At 42.2% G+C, this 22669-nt stretch overlaps 2 protein-coding genes across 5 annotated transcripts in view; one reads left to right on the top strand and one right to left on the bottom strand.

Moving 5' to 3' along the window:
• The window catches only part of SLC11A2 (solute carrier family 11 member 2), a 134744-nt gene that overhangs the window by 8438 nt on the left and 103637 nt on the right, over positions 1 to 22669 (bottom strand). Inside the window, exons 19-20 of one of the 4 annotated variants that reach the window (XR_010321853.1) lie at positions 19612 to 22669; positions 12291 to 12330 (exon numbers count right to left, since the gene is read on the bottom strand). The exon at positions 19612 to 22669 is cut by the window's right edge and continues 10501 nt beyond it. The gene's annotated coding sequence lies outside the window, so the exon portion shown is untranslated. Of the gene's footprint in view, positions 1 to 8124; positions 12331 to 19611 lie in introns of those variants that run through there. The other 3 variants (XR_010321852.1, XR_010321851.1, XR_010321854.1) reach the window with 3 other exon arrangements.
• TMT1A (thiol methyltransferase 1A) overlaps positions 14 to 22669 on the top strand; it is a 27207-nt gene continuing 4551 nt past the window's right edge. Inside the window, exon 1 of the mRNA XM_003405777.4 lies at positions 14 to 511. Coding sequence (XP_003405825.1) covers positions 14 to 511 — 498 coding nt within the window. The remainder of the gene's footprint in view (positions 512 to 22669) is intronic.

The following is a 22669-nucleotide window of genomic DNA, read 5'->3' as shown; positions in this document are numbered from 1 at the left end:
TTCTTCCGAAGTGATGGCGCTTACCGTCCTCATTCTGCAGCTGGCTATCTTCATCCTGGCACTTCCCCTGTACCTACTGAACTTTCTGGGCATATGGAGCCGGATATGCAAACGATTATTGCCCTACTTCTTGATGAGGTTCAGTGTGATCTACAATGAACAGATGGCAAGCAAGAAGCGGGAGCTATTCAGCAATCTTCAGGAGTTTGCGGGCCCTTCCGGGAAACTCTCTCTGCTGGAGTTGGGCTGTGGCACGGGAGCCAACTTCAAGTTCTTTCCTCCTGGATGCAGGGTGACCTGTGTTGACCCCAACCCCAACTTTGAGAATTTCTTGATCAGGAGCATCGCAGAGCACCCTCACCTGCAATTAGAGCGCTTCGTGGTGGCTGTTGGGGAGAACATGCACCAGGTGGCCGATGGCTCCGTGGATGTGGTAGTCTGCACCCTGGTCCTGTGCTCCGTGGAGAGCCAGGAGCGGATGCTCCAAGAGGTGTGCAGAGTGCTGAGGCAGGTAAGTGAGGGAGTGGAGGGAGGACTTGTTGGTAGCAGGCACTATCACCACTATCAATTTAAGATGGAGCAAACATTCTGACTTAAAAAGTAAAACCGCACTGAGTTTATGTTAATGGTGGTGGAATATTTTGGAAAAGGATGGCAATAATGGTGGTACAACATGAAAAATGCAATTAATGTCATTGAACTGTAAATGTGGAAGATGTGTTGGAGAATGTTTTACAGTGTGTATATTTTCACCACAATTTAAAAAGTAAAGCCACTGGAGAAGAAACGGTTGGATTAAAAAATCATAAGAGAGGCAAGGGAAAACTATAAAGTGGAAAAGCAGTTATAAAGATTGATAAACCTGAATACATAAAAATTGAAAATTCCTGCAAGAGAAAAAAGCACTATAAACAAAGTTTATAAACAACTTGGGCGAAGAATTTAACAGGAATGATGCACAAAGTATTCCTTCATATTAAAAGGCATTACAAATCAATAGGATCAATATGATGAGATGTATCAATGAGAAAAACACAAGAGAAAAATGGGCAAAAAGGAGGAACGGGAAGATAAATTAAAAATAGCCAATTATATGATAACAATGTTCAACAAATTAAAGCAAGATACCATTTTTACCTATTTTATTCTCAGAGACTTTTATGGTCAGTATTTTATGGTGTTGAGGCCGGTTTGAAACAGGCTGCTCAGCCATATCTTGAACAGTACCTGAGACAATGTTTTTTTCCTTCTTCTTTCTCTCCTTTCCCTCCCCTAGCCCATCCCTGCCTCCAAGTAAGATCCCGATATTAGCTCCCCAAATGGCTAAGTGCTAACCAATGTTTCCTCTAAGACTATGGAAAACAAGTGATACTGATCTAAGCCTGTCCAATAAGACAAAGGATGGCGCCAGCTACCCCCTGAGCTGGTGGGATAATGGCAGGAAAAGATCAACATGTTTGAGATAAGACCACTAAAACCAAACAGAAGAAAAAGAAGCGCACATTCCACAAGTCCCTAAAACTTATGGCCCCCTTTGCCCTAAAAACCTAAAATAGTCTGGTGAGACAGACGACTTTAGGAGGAGATCATTCCCCTCTGTCTCCATAGATCGGTATATCTAATAAAGCTCTTGCTACCCACCTCACCCCTGTCTCAAGAAGTGGCTGTTTGCGGCAGGCGGCTCTAACTCGCGAAATTGCGGTAACAGGTTTGGGGGAATGGAGTCCCCCACACACATAGGAAGAAGTGAAAAGTAGTGTGAAGTGTGCCACTTCTCTGAAGGACAGCTTGAAAATTTAAACTGCACACATTCCTTTATTCAGCAACTCCACATCTTGGAATTATCCTACAAATGTGGGAAAATTCACCCATATGAAGGATATTCCTTACAGTAGTATTGGTAATAGCACGAACTGAAACTAGCCTAAATATCCATCCACAGGAGTACATTGTCACATACTATAAAGGAATACTGTACAGTTGTTCAGAAGAATGAGGAAGAGTTATATATGCTGATTAAAAAAACAAAACAAGAGAAGTTGTTAAATGTAAAAAGCAGTTAAGGTGCAGAATACTATGTAGAGTATAATCCCATATGTGTCCGGGAGGAAAAGTAGATACATACATACATAGATATATAGATAAAATACATAGTTACTAATTACCAATTCCTACATAGCAGTAATTTATATAAGCATCCACTGACTGAATAAAATATCTAATGACAAAATGTTACCATGAATTCAGTAATGCTTTTAAATGAATCTGTATTTCATTAATTGTAGCATTTATGTTGAGTTTTTTTTAAAATGGGAATGATAGACGAACTATTAACATGGTTCCCCTCTGGGGAATGGGACTGGATGCAGGGGAAGAAGACTTACTTTAATTTTATACATTTTGTATAGCTTGCAATTTTGTACCCCTGTATGTCATTTTCACATATTACTTTTATTATATATGTGTATATATATATTTTATGTTTAAAATAGTTTTATTCTGTAACTTGTTGCATAGTGCCTAGGGTCTTAAAAGCTTGCAAGGGGCCATCCAAGCCCCAACAACTGGTCTCTATTTGCCTGGAACAACTGGGGAAGGAGAGTCAGGAATAGGAGGAGGATATGGAATGTGTGGCAAATTGCTTCCACGAACAACTGCCTCCTTTGCCAAGAGACCAGAACAACTGGAAGATATCTGGCTACCATTACTGAACATTTTGATCAAAAGATTCTGTAGAAGAATCCTGATCAAAGGGAAAAATGGAAAACAGAATTTCAAATTCTTACGGACTCCAGACATTCTGGGACCCAGGGGCCTGGATGAACCCCTGAAACTATTGCTTTGAGGTAATCTTTAAACTTTAAACCAAAAATATCCCCTGAAGCCTTCTTAAAACCAAACAGTAGTTTGACTTAGCTAGTAATGAATGTCTGCCTTGAGCACTGTGCTCTTTTGAGATCTATCAATATGGGATCAAACTGACAAGAGCAACACAAAAGATTAGACAGGAACCTTAGGGGACAGTGAGTTTATGTTAATGGGGGAGAAACAGCTCAGGAAAGGAGGATCAGAATGGTTGCACAACTTCAATGTTACTGAATTGTACACACAAACTGTTGAATTAGTGTCTGTTTTGCTGTATGTATTAACAACAGCAACAAAATAAGTTTTTTTCAAAGTGAAAGAAAAAAGCAGTTTTACAGTAAGTCTGGATTACCAACCTCTGATTTACAGACAACTCGTACATCCCCTTTAATGTTATGTAAATTCGCCCTCACTTTGAAACAATTGAACCAACCCCTACCGGAAAAAAAAGAAACAATCAAACCCACTGCTGCCAAGTTGATTCCAACTCATAGTGACCCTATAGGACACAGTAGAACTGCCCCAAGGAGTTTTCAAGGCCCTAATCTTTGCAGAAGCAGACTTGCACATCCTTCTCCAGTGGAGCAGCTGTTGGGCTGGAACTGCTGATCTTTCGGTTAGCAACCTGGCACTTAACCAGTGTGCTCTCAGGGCTCCCTGCTCCCAACAGATTCGCCATCAAGTCACCTTCACTTGCTGCGTGTGCAGCTTTTACATCATTGAAAAGGCTTTGAGCCTTTTCTTGCACTAAACTCACTGCCGAGTCAGTTCAGACTCATAGTGACCCTGTAAGGTTTCTAAGGCAGTAAATCTGTACGGAAGCAGACTGCCACGTCTTTCTCCCACAGAGCTGATGGTGGTTTCAAACTGCCGACCTTTTGGTTAGCAGTTGAGTGCCTTAACCACTGCGCCACCAGGGCTCGTTGTACTAAAACACGTTGCCATCAAGTCAGTTCAAACTCATAGTGACCCTATAGAACTGAGTAGAACTGCTCCGTAGGGTTTCCAAGGAGCACCTGGTGGATTTGAACTGCTGACCTTGTGGTTAGCTGCCAAACTTAACCACTACACCACCAGGGTTTCCCCTGGCCCTGGAAAGTAAGGCTAAATAAGAATCGTATTCACCTGTTTCAACATACCTGTAAATTCGACTTAAAGATACAGGGGACTTAGGAGCTGGGGACTGCCTGTATTCTGAACAAAGCTGAGCGTACCAAAAGTGTGGATATTTTAACATTTTAATTTACTATTCTATGGGAAAGGGATGTTTTGTAATCCCCGGTTTTACTGTCTAATAGAGGAAGCTCCTCAGGAGGCAAAGAAGTTGGGGACAGGGTTTAGCAGCAATAATATAATCCTGTCTTTGGGTCAGAGTCCCTGGGTGGTACAAACGATTAACACACTTGAGGTTCAAGTTCACCCAGAGGTGAGAGGCCTGGCGATCTACTCTTAAAACGCCAGCTACGGAGAACCCTGTAGAGCGTGATCCCACTCCGACATAACACGGGGTCACCACGAGTCGTACCAACTCCAGGGCAACTGGTCTTGAAACAGGCTGCTCAGCCAGATCTTGAACAATACCTGGGCCAATTTTTTTCCCCTTCTTCTTTCTCTCCACTAGCTCATCCCTGCCTCCAAGTAAGATCCTGATGTTAGCTCCCCAAATGGTTAAGTGCTAACCAGTGTTTCGTCTAGGACTGTAGAAAACAAGTGACATTGATCCAAGGCTGTCAAATAAGGTGAAGGATGGCACCAGCCACCCCCTGAGCCTATGGATAATGGCCGAAAAGATCAACATGTGTGAGATACCACCACGGAAACCAAACAGAAGAAAGAGAATGCACATTTCACAAGTTCCTAAAACCCATGTCCCCCTTTCCCTATAAAACTCCAGCTTGGACAGCAGCTCCTGGAGACAGACAACTTTAGGAGGAGCTCAATCCCCTCTGTCTCCATATACCAGTATATATAATAAAGCTCTTGCTACCCACCTTAACCTGGTCTCAAGAATTGGCTGTTTGCTGCACGTAGCTCTAACTCGAGAAATTGCGGTAACAATTTAGTGGCCCTTATAGGGACTCCAGCCACGGTGGCCCCATGGTGGGGCCCAGGCCTGACCGACAGTTCTCATATCAAGCGGCCACTGTTTGTCCCCAGAGGCTATCCCCAGACCCGGGCTTCCCTCCAGCATCACTGGTTCCCAACCGCCCAAAGAGGTGGGTGAAGGCAAGACCTAATCAGATCCCCAGGTGAGTCCGCGACCCTCTCCCTGTTGCGCTCAGGGCCGTGGTGGATAGGGTGGGCCAGCATGGCTCCCGGAACTGGACCCGGACTCTTGGTTTCTAAGTGGCCCCTTGGATGACTGTCCACGTGAGTAGGATCGCAAGGAGGGATTTTTGACTCTAGAGCTGGGCCGGCATATGAGTGTGTAGCGGCTGTCAGTTTTTGTGTTTGGATGTTGTCTGTCTCTGGTTGGTGCACTCTGGTTTGGGGAAGTGGATATAGACATCTCTATCTATTTAGATTGGGAGATTGAAGCCCCTCCGTCTGGCATTGGGGATAGGAGGTGTCTGGAGGCTTGAAGTGGAGGTTCAAACTTTCCTAGTAATGCGTTAGACCTCACTAAGATTATCCTCCTTCCCTCTTTCCTTTTTGGCTTGTCTGGTCCTGGCGCTCTGTCTGTTCATCTTATGGGTGAATCTTATGTGTGACGGGGGCTGTCTGGGAGTTTGAGGCTGCCAAGATCACCTCCGTAACCTGGCTGGCTGTATGGGAGGTTGAGACTTCAAGATTATCTCTGCTGCCTCTGTTTCTTATGTGTAATTTATGTGTGATGCATAGAAAGTAATTGGTGAGAAAAAAAACTTAGGGTGAATTAAAACATAGAGACTACAGAAACCCTGGTGGCATAGTGTTTAAGTGCTACAGGTGCTAACCAAAGGGTTGGCAGTTGGAGTCCACCAGCCACTCCTTGGAAACTCTATGGGGCAGTTCTACTCCATCCTATAGGGTCGCTATGAGTCAGAATCAACTGGACTGCACTGAGTTTGGTTTTTGGTTTTTACAGAGTCCTGAGGATTTGTTGATTGGGCGGAAAAAAAAAAAAAAAAAAGGAGAGATGCATGGGGAGAACAGATTTTCAGTCTAGACTGGGATTTGAATCACAATACAGAGAACACTCAGAGCAGTGTGTTAAGATTTTAAAAAGAGGTTCTGTCCCAGAGCTGAGAAAACTCTTGGCTGCAGTTCCTGAGACAAATTAATTCCTACTGGACTAAAAGAAGTGCTGGAGGTATCAACTACCCATAAAAATAAAAAGCTAGGTTCTTGGAACAGTTAATTAGACAGAATGAAAAGTCAAGAGAACGTAATAAGAGATTCAGCCCTAGGGTGCATCCTTAAACATTAGAAATTCTGAAATTCGTACGATCAATTAAAAAAAAGAAAAAACTTAAACTGAGGGAAGTATAGGGTTAAAAATCTCTTGGCTAATAAAACTGACCTGCCAAGTTTACTCTGAGATATGGAGAGAAAAAGAATTCTACAGCCCCAAAAAGCCAGGCAGCTTTCCTAACTGCTACCCTGCAGGCTAAAGACCATCCCCAAAAAGAACAAAGACAAGGAGGGAGACCAAAGCCACAGCAGCAGAGAAAGCCCTGCACCCCTTTGGAAAGAGACCAGTGTAGCTGGTGTAAAGAAAAAAAAAAAAAAAGATAATTTTGTCTTAAAAGGAAAGTAGCAGTTCTAGAACAGCAAAAGAGAAAGAAATTGTTATCTTTTGCCTTTCAAAATGCCTAGGTGCACTTAAACAGATATAAATGAATTGGGATGACTCCCTCCAGCCCCCCGCTCCCCGTCTCCCTAACTAAAAATTGATAAGATTCATTTATAAAATTGCTAAAGAGCTTTGATACTTACTGAGTAAATAGCCTTTCAAAATGCCTCCTGTCAATTTAAACACATGTAAATCTGATCTTGTCTTCTACCTAGAGTTAAGAGGCAGGTAGGGCGGGGCAAGATCAGGCCTTCTCAGCCCCTAGCCCTAGTCTCCAGGGTCTATAGCTCCAGGGAACCTTTTAAAAGATTCCTTTCAACTAGGTGGAGACTCTTCTAAGACAAAAGATAAAATTGCTACAGTTATCAGAAACTGGGTGGATCCCAATCATAAAAAACCTGTAAACAAGTTCTCTCTATCGTAAGAGAACTTTAAGTTAAAGCCAAAAAGAAAAATATGTTTATGTGTATGTTTGGGTCTGCTAATGAGTGAGTTCATTTTTGCCATTTAAGGGGATATACTATTTTACTGTAAGAGATATACAACAAAGAATGTTTAAGAGGTTTATTGAAAAAAAGAAGTTTACTTGGTAATGGTCAAAAGTTTAATCTGTCTGACTAAAGTTTAATGGCTTAATTTATGAAATTTTTAAGAACTTTGACGTTAAATAGCACACAAAACAAAGGATTAGGTTTCTTGCTGTTAAAATAACAACTTTCTTTGATTACTGAGTTAGAGTTACTGTCTTCTGTGTGTAATCTGCTTCAAAGACAGAGGTTCAGTCTGTCATTAGAATAAGATTCCTGAGTCAGAAACCAAGCCACATGGCTTTAGAAAAAAGAAAAACTAAGGTTTTTAATTTAAGATTTTTGGTTAAAGTATTGTGTCTTGGTAACTTATGATAAACTCCTGACAAGTTGGGAAGCCACACAATTTTTATAAAGTGCTAAAAAGGTTTATTTAACATGTTATAAATTACATAGAACGTGTTATTAAAATCATGAGAAGTGCCTGATTCTTTCAATTTGGGCTAAAACTTACATGTTAGTATTTCCTCTTGTGTTTTTGCCTAATATTAGACAACAAACATGTAATATTATGCCGTAATTTTATTATTATTTCTTTATTGCTAACTTGGTCACAAATTTATTTTTTTAAATCTGACAATGGTTTGATTGGAGAATTCACGGCATTTACCTATGGAGTTATTTTTATTACTATTCAGGTATTTAGAAAGTTGATAATCTTAGTATATTCTTAATATATCCTGACTATATGGCATTAGGAAACCCTGGTGTCATAGTGGTTAAGTGCTATGGCTGCTAACCAAAGGGTCAGCAGTTCGAATCCACCAGGCGCTCCTTGGAAACTCTACGGGGCAGTTCTACTCTGTCCTATAGGGTTGCTATGAGTCAGGATCGACTCAGTGGCACTGGGTTTTTTGGATATGGTATTAAGTCTCAAAATTATTACATATTGTATCTAAAAAAAAAAAAAAGCTGTTTAAAAATATGGTTAATGGTTGTATTTAGCAATACTTTTATTTAAAGTTTTTTTTTTTTAACTGATTTTATTTGGCCTTTATGTTGTTCTTGTAATTGATTTCTATCAGGTCTCTGACCATTAAAAATTATGTTTATAAATTAATCATAACCGTATTACATTTTGTCATCTGCAGATAAGTTTTTACTTTACTGATTTTCTGAAAATATTTGACCAGACTATCCCAACAAAAAAGATAGACTATATTGTTGTTGTTGTTGTTGTTAGGTGCCGTCGAGTCGGTTCCGACTCATGGTGACCCTAAGTACAACAGAATGAAACACTGCCCGGTCCTGCGCCATCCTTACAATCGTTGTTATGCTTGAGCTCATTGTTGCAGCCACTGTGTCCATCCACCTTGTTGAGGGTCTTCCTCTTTTCCGCTGACCCTGTACTCTGCCAAGCATGATGTCCTTCTCCAGGGACTTATCCCTCCTGACAAAATGTCCAAAGTATGTAAGATGCAGTCTCTCCATCCTTGCCTCTAAGGAGCATTCTGGCCACACTTCTTCCAAGACAGATTTGTTTGTTCTTTTGGCAGTCCATGGTATATTCAATATTCTTTGCCAACACCACAATTCAAAGGTGTCAACTCTTCTTCTGTCTTCCTTATTCATTGTCCAGCTTTCACATGCATATGATGCGATTGAAAATGCCATGGCTTGGGTCAGGCGCAACTTAGTCTTCAGGGTGACATCTTTGCTCTTCAACACTTTTAAAAGGTCCTTTGCAGCAGATTTTTCCAATGCAACGCGTCTTTTGATTTCTTGACTGCTGCTTCCATGGCTCTTGATTGTGGATCCAAGTAAAATGAAATCCTTGACAACTTCAATCTTTTCTCCGTTTATCATGACGTTGCTCATTGGTCCAGTTGTGAGGATTTTTGTTTTCTTTATGTTGAGGTGTAATCCATACTGAAGGCTGTGGTCTTTGATCTTCATTAGTAACTGTTTCAAGTCCTCTTCACTTTTAGCAAGCAAGGTTGTGTCATCTGCATAATGCAGGTTGTTAATGAGTCTTCCTCCAATCCTGATGCCCCGTTCTTCTTCATATAGTCCAGCTTCTCGTATTCTTTGTTCAGCATACAGATTATATAGGTATGGTGAAAGAATACAACCCTGACGCACACCTTTCCTGACTTTAAACCAATCCGTATCCCCTTGTTCTGTCCAAACAACTGCCTCTTGATCCATGTAAAGGTTCCTCATGAGCACAATTAAGTGTTCTGGAATTCCCATTCTTCACAGTGTTATCCATAGTTTGTTATGATCCACACAGTTGAATGCCTTTGCATAGTCAATAAAGCACGGGTAAACATCCTTCTGGTATTCTCTGCTTTTAGCCAGGATCCATCTGACATCAGCAATGATATCCCTGGTTCCATGTCCTCTTCTGAAACCAGCCTAAATTTCTGGCAGTCCCCTGTCAATATACTGCTGCAGCCGTTTTTGAATGATCTTCAGCAAAATTTTGCTTGCGTGTGATGTTAACGATATTGTTCTATAATTTCCACATTCGGTTGGATCGCCTTTCTTGGGAATAGGCATAAACGTGAATCTCTTCCAGTCAGTTGGCCAGAAAGCTGTCTTCCATATTTCTTGGCATAGACAAGTGAGCACCTCCAGCGCTGCATCTGTTTGTTGAAACATCTCAATTGATATTCCATCAATTCCTGGAGCCTTGTTTTTCACCAATGCCTTCAGAGCAGCTTGGACTTCTTCCTTCAGTACCATTGGTTCCTGATCATATGCCACCTCTTGAAATGGTTGAATATCGACTAATTCTTTTTGGTATAATGACTCTGTGTATTCCTTCCATCTTTTTTTGTTGCTTCCTGCGTCATTTAATATTTTCTCCATGGAATCCTTCACTATTCCAACTCGAGGCTTGAATTTTTTCTTCAGTTCTTTCAGCTTGAGAAACGTCGAACGTGTTCCTCCCTTTTGGTTTTCCATCTCCAGCTCTTTGCACGTGTCATTTTAATACTTTGTCATTTCGAGAGGCCCTTTGAAATCTTCTGTTCGGTTCTTTTACTTCATCAATTCTTCCTTTTGCTTTAGCTGCTTGACGCTCAAGAGCAAGATTCAGAGTCTCCTCTGACAACCATCTTGGTCTTTTCTTTCTTCCCTGTCTTTTCAGTGACCTCTTGCTTTCTTCATGGATGATGTCCTTGATGTCATTCCACAACTCATCTGGTCTGTGGTCACTAGTGTTCAATGCGTCAGATCTATTCTTGAGATGGTCTCTAAATTCAGGTGGGATATACTCAAGGTCATATTTTGGCTCTCGTGGACTTGCTCTGATTTTCTTCAGTTTCAGCTTGAACTTGCATATGAGCAATTGATGGTCTGTTCCATAGTCAGCCCCTGGCCTTGTTCTGACTGATGACATTGAGCTTTTCCATCATCTCTTTCCACAGATGTAGTCAATTTGATTTCTGTATGTTCCATCTGGCGAGGTCTATGTGTATAGTTGCCCTTTATGTCGCTGAAAGAAGGTATTTGCAATGAAGAAGTCATTGGTCTTGCAAAATTCTATAGCTCGATCTCCGGCATTGTTTCTATCCCGAAGGCCATATTTTCCAACTACTGATCCTTCTTCTTTGTTTCCAACTTTTGCATTCCAATTGCCAGTAATTATCAATGCATTTTGATTGCATGTTCGATCAATTTCAGACTGTAGCAGCTGATAAAAGTCTTCTATTCATCTTTGGCCCTAGTGGTTAGTGCGTAAATTTGAATAATAGTTGTATTAACTGGTCTTCCTTGTAGGTGTATGGATATTATCCTATCATTGACAGCATTGTACTTCAGGATAGGTTTTGAAACGTTTTTTGACAATGAATGCAACACCATTCCTCTTCAAATTGTCATTCCCAGCATAGTAGACTATATGATTGTCTGATTCAAAATGGCCAATACCAGTCCATTTCAGCTCACTAATGCCTAGGATATCGATGTTTATGTGTTCCATTTCATTTTTGATGATTTCCAATTTTCCTAGATTCATACTTCATACATTCCAGGTTCCGATTATTAATGGATGTTTGCAGCTCTTTCTTCTCATTTTGAGTCATGCCACATCAGCAAATGATGGCCCCGGAAGCTTTACTCCATCCACGTCATCAAGGTCGACTCTGAGGAGGCAGCTCTTCCCCAGTCATCTTTTGAGTGCCTTCCAACCTGGGGGGCTCCTCTTCCAGCAGTATATCAGGCAATATTCCGCTGCTATATAAGGTTTTCACTGGCTAATGCTTTTCAGAAGTAGTCTGCTGGGTCCTTCTTCCTAGTCTGTCTTAGTCTGGAAGCTCAGCTGAAACCTGTCCTCCATGGGTGACCCTGCTGGTATCTGAATACCGGTGGCATAGCTTCCAGCATCACAGCAACACACAAGCCCCCACAGTACAACAACTGACAGACACGTGGGGGAGACTATATTAGACTTATGAAAAAGACTGTAACTAGACTCAATCAAGATTTCCAGAACTCGTAAATTGCAGTCAATCCAGCATCACTTGGAACAAAAATTAACTACATAAGACTGAGTAAATGAAAAGATACTATGAGTTTTATGAAAAATATTGTCGATGTTTTTAAAGTCTTCTTTGTAAAAATAAGGAATGCTTAACCATTTTCCCCCTGCTACCAGATTAAGGTCTGTGCCCTGGAGTGGTCGAGCCAATGAAATGTACTCCAAGTCAGAAGGAGTGAGACAATTTGTTTAAGAGATGTGTACATCACCTGGGACCCGGCAGGGACACTTGTCTCTGTGGAGTCTCGGGGAGTGATTTTATATTAGAGCTTGTGTGGGGTTTTATAGGTGTTAAAAGTGTCTTTGTAGCCCACAGATGGCTGAAAGGGTTTTTCATTGCAGAATGGTGACAGGAGACTCTGTGGGACTGAAGAGACACAGGCTGGAACATCATTTTATCTGGCTAAGGACATGCATAACAGACACCTGGGCTCTTATTTCTGTGTGGGGGAGTTGTAAGTCATAAGTCCATAAAAAAAAAAAAAAAGTCCATAGAGCAAAACAAAGTTGTTTACGTCAAATTAAAACAAAGAACAAAGTCATTAACAGAGGTATGCAAAAAAAGAGAAAAACTTACATGTTTCTCATGGCCTCAGTTACGTCAACCTCTCAGTCGCCTGTTTTGAAAAAGAGAAAACATACTAGAGAGTATTAGACTCATACTCCTTTCTCCTAAATTATCTTAATAAAAAAAAAAAAATTTTTTTAGTGGGTTTAAATATTATTACTCTTGAATTAGAAGTTCCTGTTAATAAAATTTAACAAAGTTGTAAATATCATAACCAGAAAAGTGCTAAAATTTGACCTATGATTTTACAAATTAAAATAACATTAGATTTCCTATTAGTTCTCTTGAAACAGTTTTGTGCCTTAATAAATAATTGTTGCTGTATTTATATTAATATACAAGCTGAGGTTTTGCAAAATATAGCTGTTGCTGAGGCACATGAAAAAGTTACTGATGATGCTTATGCATAAACAAACGCCTCATGAGATTTGTTTCCTCGGTTCAGAGACCTTAGGGTTATGGTTTTATTAGTTATTTCAGACAGTTGGCCTAATGTTGTCAGCATTTCTGTTCTATCTACTGATTCGTTGTATGGTGCCTGAGATCTTAAAAACCGGATAGTGCCCAATTACCATTTATTGAACATTTTTGATCAAAGATTCTATAACAAGATCATAATCCAAAAAAAAAACCATGAGACAGTTATATGTAACTCTCCTAGAATCCAGATTTCTGGCTTTCATGGAGGTTGGGGCAACTTACATAGGCCATCACCTTTGGGTGTCTTTTTGAACCTCCAGCCTTTTAAAAAAAAAACTGATTCCTGAAGCCACTTTGAGTCAAACAATTGTCCAGATAAACAAGACCAATTTGCTCTGGGCATTGTATTATTATTATTTTTTTTTTTAAAGAATTCAGTCTGTTTTGAGAAACTAACTCCAAAAATCAGACTGGGGGTTATGTTTAAGGTAAATCAGTAATCAGTTTAGTCAGTCTTCAAAACAATGTTGTATGAAATACCTGTCTAATGTTTGTAATCAAACTCTCACCTTCTTGCTATACAAAGAATTGTATATCTTAAAGAAACCAGGCTCTCAGAAGAGATTGACCTCATGGCTCAGTCTCCATTCTGTCTTAGGTTTCACTTCTGCTTCTAAAACAGTGACCCATGACTATTAATAGATAAACCAAAGAGGGGCAGCTTGCCCTTGAGAAGAACACTCAGTATGTTTTAAGCAAACTAACTAGACACCTCCAACAGGAGAAGTCCATCCTGTATTATCTGGCTAATCATGTATTCTTTGATAGAAACTTGTTTGTCACATGTAAATTTTCTATACCTTCTGTTGTCTCTAGACAAACTGTGTGCTTTATAAATATGTTTTTGTATGGTGGATCCAACTATACTAATTTAAATGATTCCTTTCTAACTAATAGTGAATTTACGTGGACAATCTCTTGTTTAGATTCCTGGCGAATGAGTGGGCGATGTACTTTGAGAACTTTAAGATTATCTTTAGATATTCATAGTAAATACTAGAAAGGTAATGTTAATTTCTTATCCTTTGTAAAGCGAGAGTCAGAAGAAAGCCCATTGGTCCAACACTCAGGGTATGGTTGGTAACTTTAATTCCTACTTATGGTATATTTGAATTGGAGAAATCTTTAAGAAATTTATCAATCACTCTGGGACAAATGGAAACCCTGGTGGCGTAGTGGTTAAGTGCTATGGCTGCTAACCAAAGGGTCAGCAGTTCAAACCCACCAGGTGCTCCTTGGAAACTCTACGGGGCAGTTCTACTCTGTCCTATAGGGTCGCTATGAGTCAGAATCGACTCGACGGCAATGCGTTTGTTTGGTTTTGGTTTTTTTATGGGACAAATAACAAAGTTGCTAGTGGGATGGAAACACAACAGTGATCTCTGACCTCATTAAGCCAAGGTGACAGGAGATAAAAAAATAGCCTTAGATTTTTATTTATTGGTCCAAGAAATTGTAATAAGTGCTCTAGCAAATACCTCTTGTTCCATTTAGATAAATAACACAAGAGAAGAACAAGGTATACAAATAGAATTGAACAGCAAGTTATTTGGTTACACACTGTAACACCCTTACAAACACCAGATTTATTTGCACTACTACAAGTAATATTCTTAGTCTACATCCTGATAGTATTAGGCATAATAAAACTTACCTTCTATTGTCTTACACACCTAAAAGACAAAAGAAGGCCTTGGGCTTAAATGTTGATGTACATTGAGTTTGCACACTTTAACAATGGGATTAATGAAAACATGGCTCTTAAGGTCCTGGTGAAGAACCAGATGGTTTCTGGTGGAAAACCAGCACCATGAGTTTAAAGAACCTGCCATGGTCGCCATCTAGGAACTCAGCTAAGTCCTGGATTGAGCATCGATGTGGTTATCTCCAATCTCTGATCGAAAGGAGAAAATGATTTAAGAAATAATATTAGAATCATTATTCCCTGTCCTTGAGCATAGTGAATGTGACCCAGCTGGAGCTGGACTCACAAAGACACATCGACTGGGCCCTGAGGTATAAAGACAATAGATAGGATAATCTTAGAAAATGTCTTTAGGGAAACTTTCATATAAGCCAGAACACAAGAGACTTTCCACTCTTATCTTTTTCTGTTAATATTTAGTAAATGGAAATTTGTTGGACCAATGAAGACCCACCTGGCTGTCGTTACTGAATTCTGTACCAATGATCGTTAAAAAGACAATTCAAAATATAAGATCACAGTTTCTGGCCAATTTGTGAAAAGGTGAAGTTTTCAATGGTTTTGTTACCGGAATAAGTTTCTTGGGTCTCACTGGTCAAGAATGAGAAGGTAAGGCATGTAGTTTTCCACACGAGCAAAGCTTAATTGAACTGGCTTGCAAGCAGAAACAAGGAGGGCCTAGAGCAACACTTACCCCCGTCTGACAGAACAAAAGATGGGCCCCAGTTTTTAAAAGTTCTTGGCGGGGGAGGGGAAGATTCATAGACACAGGCGGGGATATGTTAACTAAGGTGCATGCACAGTAGCTTTCCAAGATGGCTCCTGCCCCAGAGGGCTCTGGGATTCGTAGCAGGACTTATTATGGGGTGTCACGCCTGCGCAGTCTCCTGCTCCCCAGATTTGATTCCCTGGCTGGGGCTGCAGCCCCTCACTGCCCCTGGTGGAAGGTCATACAGCGGTCACAGGTACATGTTCTGCCCATGTCCCCAGGTCTGGTTTTCTCCATCTGCTTCTGAAAGGCAACTTTAAAGAAGTTTGTGGGCTATTTTTAGATACCCTGCCCCATTGTTCTGGGGAATGGCTTTGTTTCTGTGCCCGGCCCATTTCTTGTTATTTTGTTTGCAGATTTGGGGCCCCCTCTGTTCCCTGTCTTGCTAAGTCTCTAGGTTCTCCACTTAACCGCCTATTAATTACCTCCCTATAGTTTTGTTTTTTTTTTTAGTATAGTCTTATTTCTCTCTTACTTGCTTCTCCTCTAACCACACCAGTCTCTTCACTATTTTTCAAACAGGCACCCTCCGATCTCAGGGACTTTGCTCCCTGTCTTACTCCTTCCTGAGACTCAACCCCAAAAATTTTTATGGGAATGTGGATGGCGGTCTCTGCAACTTCCTGCTGAACTGGGGCGTTGTTCTTGCCTAACCAAGTAGAAGTCTCTCGCTACCTGATCTAAGTTAGTGCGCACCATCAGGACCCCTTCTTGGGGAGTCAGTTGGCAGCCTTGCAAACAGGCAGGGATTGTCCACAGATTTGTTTCCAGCTTAGTTGCTGGCGCATGTTATTGAGTCCTGTTACTGTTCCACTGTTAAGGAGCCATCGGATGGCATTTTTAGCTTCTGGTGGAAGCTTCCTCTTTTAGGTGGGGCATAGGACCCTGGTGCCGGCTGAGGGGGTTTGCAAGGAGGTGACACAAGTCCTCACAAGTAAGAGATTGGCAGCCCAGGGTAAGAGTGTTAGACGGGTCCTGGGAAAGGACTAGGGTTATACAAGTAAAGAGAAACAGATGACTTCTCTGTGTTCTTCTGAGAGGGAGCTTTAGGTTTTCTTGTGGTTCACAGGAGCATGTTTGCTTCTATTTTGGTGCTTCTGATGAGGTTTAGGTCGTCTCTTTTGAAGAGAAGCTTCAAGTCTTCTATTGGTTCGCAAGTGTAGGTGATGTCTCCTTGTCCATCAACTCTGTCAGCCAGGGGCATTATTACCATATTCTCTCAGGGCCTTCTGTACTTGTCCCAGATGGGTAACACATTTAAGAAGTTGCTGTAGTTCAGGGTCCAGTAGTAAATGTATTGTTAAAAAGAGCCTTCCATATAGCATTTCATACGGACTGAGTTTTAAATCTCCCCTAGTGGCAGCCCTAACTCTCATAAGGGCTATGGGTAATAAATTAACCCAAGTTTCCTGAGTCTCTCGGCACAGCTTTGCCAGTGTCCTTTGTAGAGTCTGACTTGTCTTTTCTACGTTTCCTGAGGACTGAGGATGCCAGGCTGTGTGTAACTTGTAATTTTATGTCTAAGGCTGTGGAGAGCCTGGGTCATTTTTGCTACAGATGCTGGGCCATTGTCAGAGTGTAAAGTCCTTGGTAGTCCAAATCGGGGAATTATTTCTTTTAATAGGAATTTTCCCACTTCTAAAGCCTTTTCTGTTCTAGTGGGAAGAGCTTCTACCCATCCAGTGAAGGTATCTACAAACACCAACAGGTATTTTAGTCCCTGCTTGGATGGCGTAACAGTTAAATCTCTTTGCCAATCCTCCCCTGGGTGTGTACCCCAATGCTGGACAGGTCTAGCCAGAGGTGGGGGTATAGGCTGGTTTTGTGGGTTGTTCCCTAGACAGGTCTCAAATATTGGTAATTTGTTTAACTACTTTGTGTGGCCCTTTTCCTTTTATATACTTAGACAGTAGTCTTAGGAGGGTGTCTGTGCCATAGTGTGTGGTATCATGAAAGGCTTTTACTATTTTCCATAATAAATACTCAGGCACATACAATATTCCCTCATTCTTCATCCATCCTGTCTCATAGTAAGAAAAACCCTTTCCTTTCCCTTCCTCTTTTTCTTTATGGGTATATTTTGGCTCTAACTGATTTAATTTGTAAGGAATGAGGGCCATTAATTGTGATGTCTCTGCCATCCTCGCAGCAGCTTTAGTGGCCAAATCAGACTTGTGATTCCCCATTGCTTCTAGGGAGTTGTCTTTATGGGGTCCCTTGCAATGAATTGCTGCTAACTCTTTAGGCTTATGTACTGCTTTTAGCAGGTCTAGGATTAACTCTTTATATCTTATAGGGGAATTACGAGCTGTTAACATTCCCCTTTCTTTCCAAATGGCAGCATGTGCGTGAAGAATGAGGTATGCAAATTTCGAATCTGTGTATACATTCAGAGTTTTTCCTTCTCCTAACTGGAGGGCACGCACCAGGGCAGTTAGCTCAGCTTTTTGGGCTGATGTTCCTGGTGGTAAAGCTCTTGCTTCAGTAACACCAGTCTGGCTGACAATTGCATAACCTGCTTTACGGATGCCTTGTTTGACAAAGCTGCTCCCATCCGTATACCACTCACCTCTGGTTTTCTAGGGCTTTTTCTTGGAGATCTGGACGACTACAGTAGACCTCATTAACTACTTCTATACAGTTACGAATAGAATCAGATACTCTGAGAAGTGGTGAAAGGGTGGCAGGGTTCAAAGTTTGGCATGCATTTAACTCTGGGGTATGTAGAAGGAGGGCCTGGTATTGAGTAATCCTGCCACCTGATAGCCAGTGATTTCCCTTGACTTCCAAGATTGCCTGTACCGGTAGGGCATATATACGTCAGTGAGTTGTCCCAGAGTAAACTTAGGGGATTCTTTTACTAGGAGAGCAGTTGCAGCTACTGCTCGTAGGCATGCTGGCCAGCCCTGGGCCACCAAGTCTAATTGTTTGGAGAAATAGGCTACAGGTTGGGTAAGCGGCCCTACACCCTGAGTAAGAACTCCTAAGCGCCACTCCCTGTTTTTCATGAACATATAATTTGAACGACTTCCTTACATGAGGCAGTCTTAAGGCTGGGGCTTACCCAAGATTACTTTTTAGGTTCTCAAATGTTTGCCGGCATTCGGCTGTCGATTCTAGGGATGACCTCTCTTCTCTTAGGGCCTCATATAACAGTTTTGCTATAAGGCCAAAGTTGGGAATCCAAATCCTGCAAAATCTGGCCATTCCCAAGAATCCCTGAAGTTGTCTCTTGGTTTTCGGGAGGGGATACTCCGTGATTACGCTCTTCCTGTTGGGCCAGCATTCACTTTCCAGGCATCAGGATAAATCCAAGATAATGCACCTGGGATTGGGAAATTTGTGCCTTTTTTGGGGATACCCAGTATCCCCTCTTTCCCAAGAAATTTAATAAAAGGATGGTATTTGTATCTGAGGCCTCTTTGGTCCTGCTGGCCAATAATAAATCATCAACATACTGTAACAATGTGCTTTTTGGCAAAGATATTTCTCATAATTCTTTTGCCAGGGCATTTCCAAATAAATGGGGTGAATCTCAGAAACCCTGAGGTAACCGGGTCCAGGAGTATTGTGCATTTTCTTGTGTGCCTGGGTCTTTCCATTCAAAGGCAAAAAGAAATTGGCATTCAGGATGTAAAGGTATGCAAAAGAAGGCATCCTTCAGCTCCAAGACAGTAAAATATTGGGTGTCTCCTGGGACTTGTGTTAGAAGGGTATAGGGATTGGGGACCATGGGCTATATAGGAACTACTGCTTCATTAAGTCTTGTATAAATCTATAGGTGCCATCCGGTAATTTTACTGGGAGTATTGGAGTATTACAGGGTGATTGACAAGGTCTAATTAACCCACGTAATAGGTAATGTTCTAACAAAGGTTTGATGGCAACTTGAGCTTCGGGCTTCTGTGGGTATTGTTTCCTCCAGGGGTAAGGTACTCCTGGCTTTAGTTTACTGAGTACCGGTTCTATAACTTTTGCCTTCCCTGGTGTGGTTGTATCCCATACTGTTGGGGTTACCTGACTTAAAATGTCTGGTGGTATTTGGTCTCTAGGTTGGGGTGCATTAGTTAATAACATAAGTAACTCTAGGTTCTCACTTTTGACACCTATTAAGTCTGTCTCTAAATGTATTTTTGCCCCAAGCTTACTCATTAGATCCCATCCCAACAAAGCGACTGGGTATTTTGGGACATAGAGGAAAGACTGTGTTAGGGAATATGGTCCTATCAGACACAAGATGGGATGAGTGAATTTCCTAATTCTGAGCTTCCCGTCTAGGCCAGTAGTTACACAGTCCCACCCTGAAAAAGGGGCTAACAAGTAATTCAAAGTAGAAAAGGTGGCTCCTGTGTCCAAAACAAATTCAATCTCCTTACCTTCCACGTCGAATGTAACCCTGGGCTCTCCCATGGAGATATTGATGGTACAGTTGGGAGCTAGGCGAGCTCCAGGACCCCGTCAGTGTTCGGCCTCTTCAAGACCGTCTTCTGTCGTCATTCTCTGAATGGGGGTTGTCGGTCCAGACCTTCGAGGGGGATCAACTGGGCGTCCTGCTTTAGGGCGCTCAGGGCACTCTACCTTCCAGTGGGCTTGCTTTTGACAATACCCACACTGGTCAGGGAATATACTCACTGGCCGCCGCGCTGGCCCAAATCCAGGCTTTCAGGGTCCTCTGCGGTTGGGGTGGGTGGCCTTGGAGAGCAATTGCCAACAAACAGGCTTTTCTCTTCAGTTTTTTTTTCAGATACCTCCTTCGCTTTCTCCTTGGCAGCCACGTCTCTATTATTGAACGCCTTAAAAGCCTCCTCCACCAGTTGGGAGAGTGAGGTCTGGGGGCCAGCTTCCAATTTGTGTAGTTTTCTGGTCTTATGTCCGTTGCAGACTGGGAGATAAAATGCATGGCTGTTAAGGCTCTCCCTTCCCTACTTTCAGGGTCAACATCGGTGTATTTCCTAAAAGATTCAGTAAGCCTGGTGAAGAATACAGCTGGATTCTCTTCTAATCCTGAGTGACTTCTCTGACTTTGTCATAGTTAACAGGCTTAGTGATGCACTTTTGAATTCCCTCTAATACACAAGTAACTAGATGTTTGGCTTTTTCTGATCCCACATCTGTATTATAATCCCACCCTGCATCTATCTTGGGAACTGCTTCCCCTCCTGGTTTAAAAATTTCATGAGTCAGATGGGGTCAATGGACACCATCAGCACACTCTCTGGCCTTTGTCAGAATTCTGGCCTTTTCATGAGAGGAACAGCAATGAGTAAGAATAACCATAACATCTCCTCAAGTTAGACTAAAGTTCAGACTAAGTTTCATGAATTCGTCTCTAAATTTTTCAGGATCTTCAGAGACATTCCCCAGTTTTTCTTTACGTAAGCTAAGGTCAGACACTGAGAAGGGGACATGTATCCGTGTGATTCTTCTATTCCCATCAGCAGGTTACCTGTCTTAAGGGATACATCCCGGGGCCTTGTGTAGGAGGCAAAGGTGGGTACAACTTATTTCCCAACCTCAATCCCATAGGAGAAGGTTGGTAAATTAAAGGGTTAGGTTCTGTTGGAACTGGGGCCAGTGAAGGGGACTGTGGAGCACACGTAGACAAAGGAGCATTTTCATCAGTCCCTGGGTGTGGAGTCTTTAAATTAACTGAATACCAGTCGAAGGGATATATAGCGGAGACTCTGAGTTTACAGTCCCAAGGGAATCAGAGGAGGCACTCACAGTGCATACCTCCTCTTCCACATTTGGAGGTGCAGTAGGTTTAACTGGGGCTTGGGAAGGGGGGTCCAAAGGTAAATCTTCCCTCTTCTGACTTTAGTAAGAAGAGTTTAACGGATTCCTCTCCTTCTCTTTTAAATTTACGTTTGGCTCTAAGATTTGGGTCTTGATAAAGGGCCATGAAGGCTTGTACATAAGGGATCTCTTCCCATTTTCCTTCTTACAAAATAGATCCAGCTGATGGATGGTATTATAGGAAAGACTCCCATCCCTAGGCCAAGTCTCCGGATCTCCTAGAGAATATTGTGGCCAAAATCAACTGCTCTTTCATTAATCCGTCGAAAGCAAAAGATAACCAATTGCTCAATAAGCAGCCCAGGGGAGGGTCCTTGGGGATACTAGAACCGGTACCTATCCTGTATTTCTTAATGTCCTGTTACTAAAGACCCTGGGGCTGGATGGAGGTCCCTAGAACAGACGTCCTGGTGATTATAAGATCTGGACTCTACCCTGCTGGATCAAGATTTTTAAGCAGTTCAAGCAATTTCACAAAGCTGCCGAGAGCTTCGAAGTCCCTGAGGATGGGTTTTGCTCTGTGAATGGGTTATCTTTTCCAGAGAATCACGTTTGCACCAGGTCCAAGTATGACTGGTGGCTTTCTCCCTTTGATAGGACAACAAAAAGGAAGAAAGAGATCTGGGAAGGAGTCAGTAAGGGTCTACTCAGTAAGACCTAAGGCCGAATACTCTGGGGCGCACACAGACAACAAGTATCAACTCAACAAACAAGACACAGACAGAGGCTACTAAGACAACCTCGCAGTCTCAACTGCCCAGACAGCCCCAGTCACACATAAGACAGAGAGCGCTCAGACCAGACAAGTCAGGAATATCTGAATCTCTACTTTGATCTAGATACCACTTATCTCCAATACTGAGCAGAAGGACTTCACTCTCTCAATCCACAGACCTCTACATGCATTTCCCCAGAAACAGGGTGTACCATCTGGAGACAGACAATATCTAGACGCACAAAAACGACAGCTGAAACAAGGGGCTGGGCAAAAGGCCAGCTTGAGAGGAGAGGAGAGGAAAAGGGGCAGCTGCAGTTCCTGCCAAGGGTGCACTACCAGCAAGTCAGAAATTTCCTACTCCCTGGGGTCAGAAAGAAGGCGTCCTTTGGTCCCTAGGGTTTGAAAAGCCCATCACTCTGGGGACTCTCCATGGAATGTGTCCCTTGGTCCCTAGGATCAGTTCAGACCCATCACTCTGGGGATGCTTCGCCCTTCACTAGTGCCTCCGGCCCCCACGGTATGAGACACACATCCGTGGGGGACTCCTGGGTGACCTTACCCAGGCGAGCGACTCATCCACCAGTTTGATTTCTGTTGAGTCCTCGTCATTGCACTTTGCATTTCCAAGGAAAAACAGAAAGTTTGCTCAGGAGGAAAATGAAAGGAAGGTCGGGCCACGAGGAGTAAGGGGGAGAGAGAAGTCCTTCCCTGGCGGAGAAATGTGAGAAGAAATCAGTTTCGGCAGCTGCTTCGTTTGTCCGCTGGGGTCAGGCAATTCTCCTCTCCACACTGCCTTGGGTCTGACAACGGGACCCAAAGGGTCTCTTGCCTCTCACTGGTCAAGAATGAGCAGGTAAGGCACACAGTTTTCCACAGAGCAAAGCTTTAGTGAAGAGTCTTGCAAGCGGAGACAAGGACGG

This window comes from Loxodonta africana, chromosome 4 (assembly GCF_030014295.1).
Source record: "Loxodonta africana isolate mLoxAfr1 chromosome 4, mLoxAfr1.hap2, whole genome shotgun sequence".
Taxonomy (NCBI): Eukaryota; Metazoa; Chordata; class Mammalia; order Proboscidea; family Elephantidae; genus Loxodonta; species Loxodonta africana.
The sequence above is the reverse complement of the archived record's forward strand: the minus strand, read 5'-3'. Positions and strand labels throughout refer to the sequence as shown.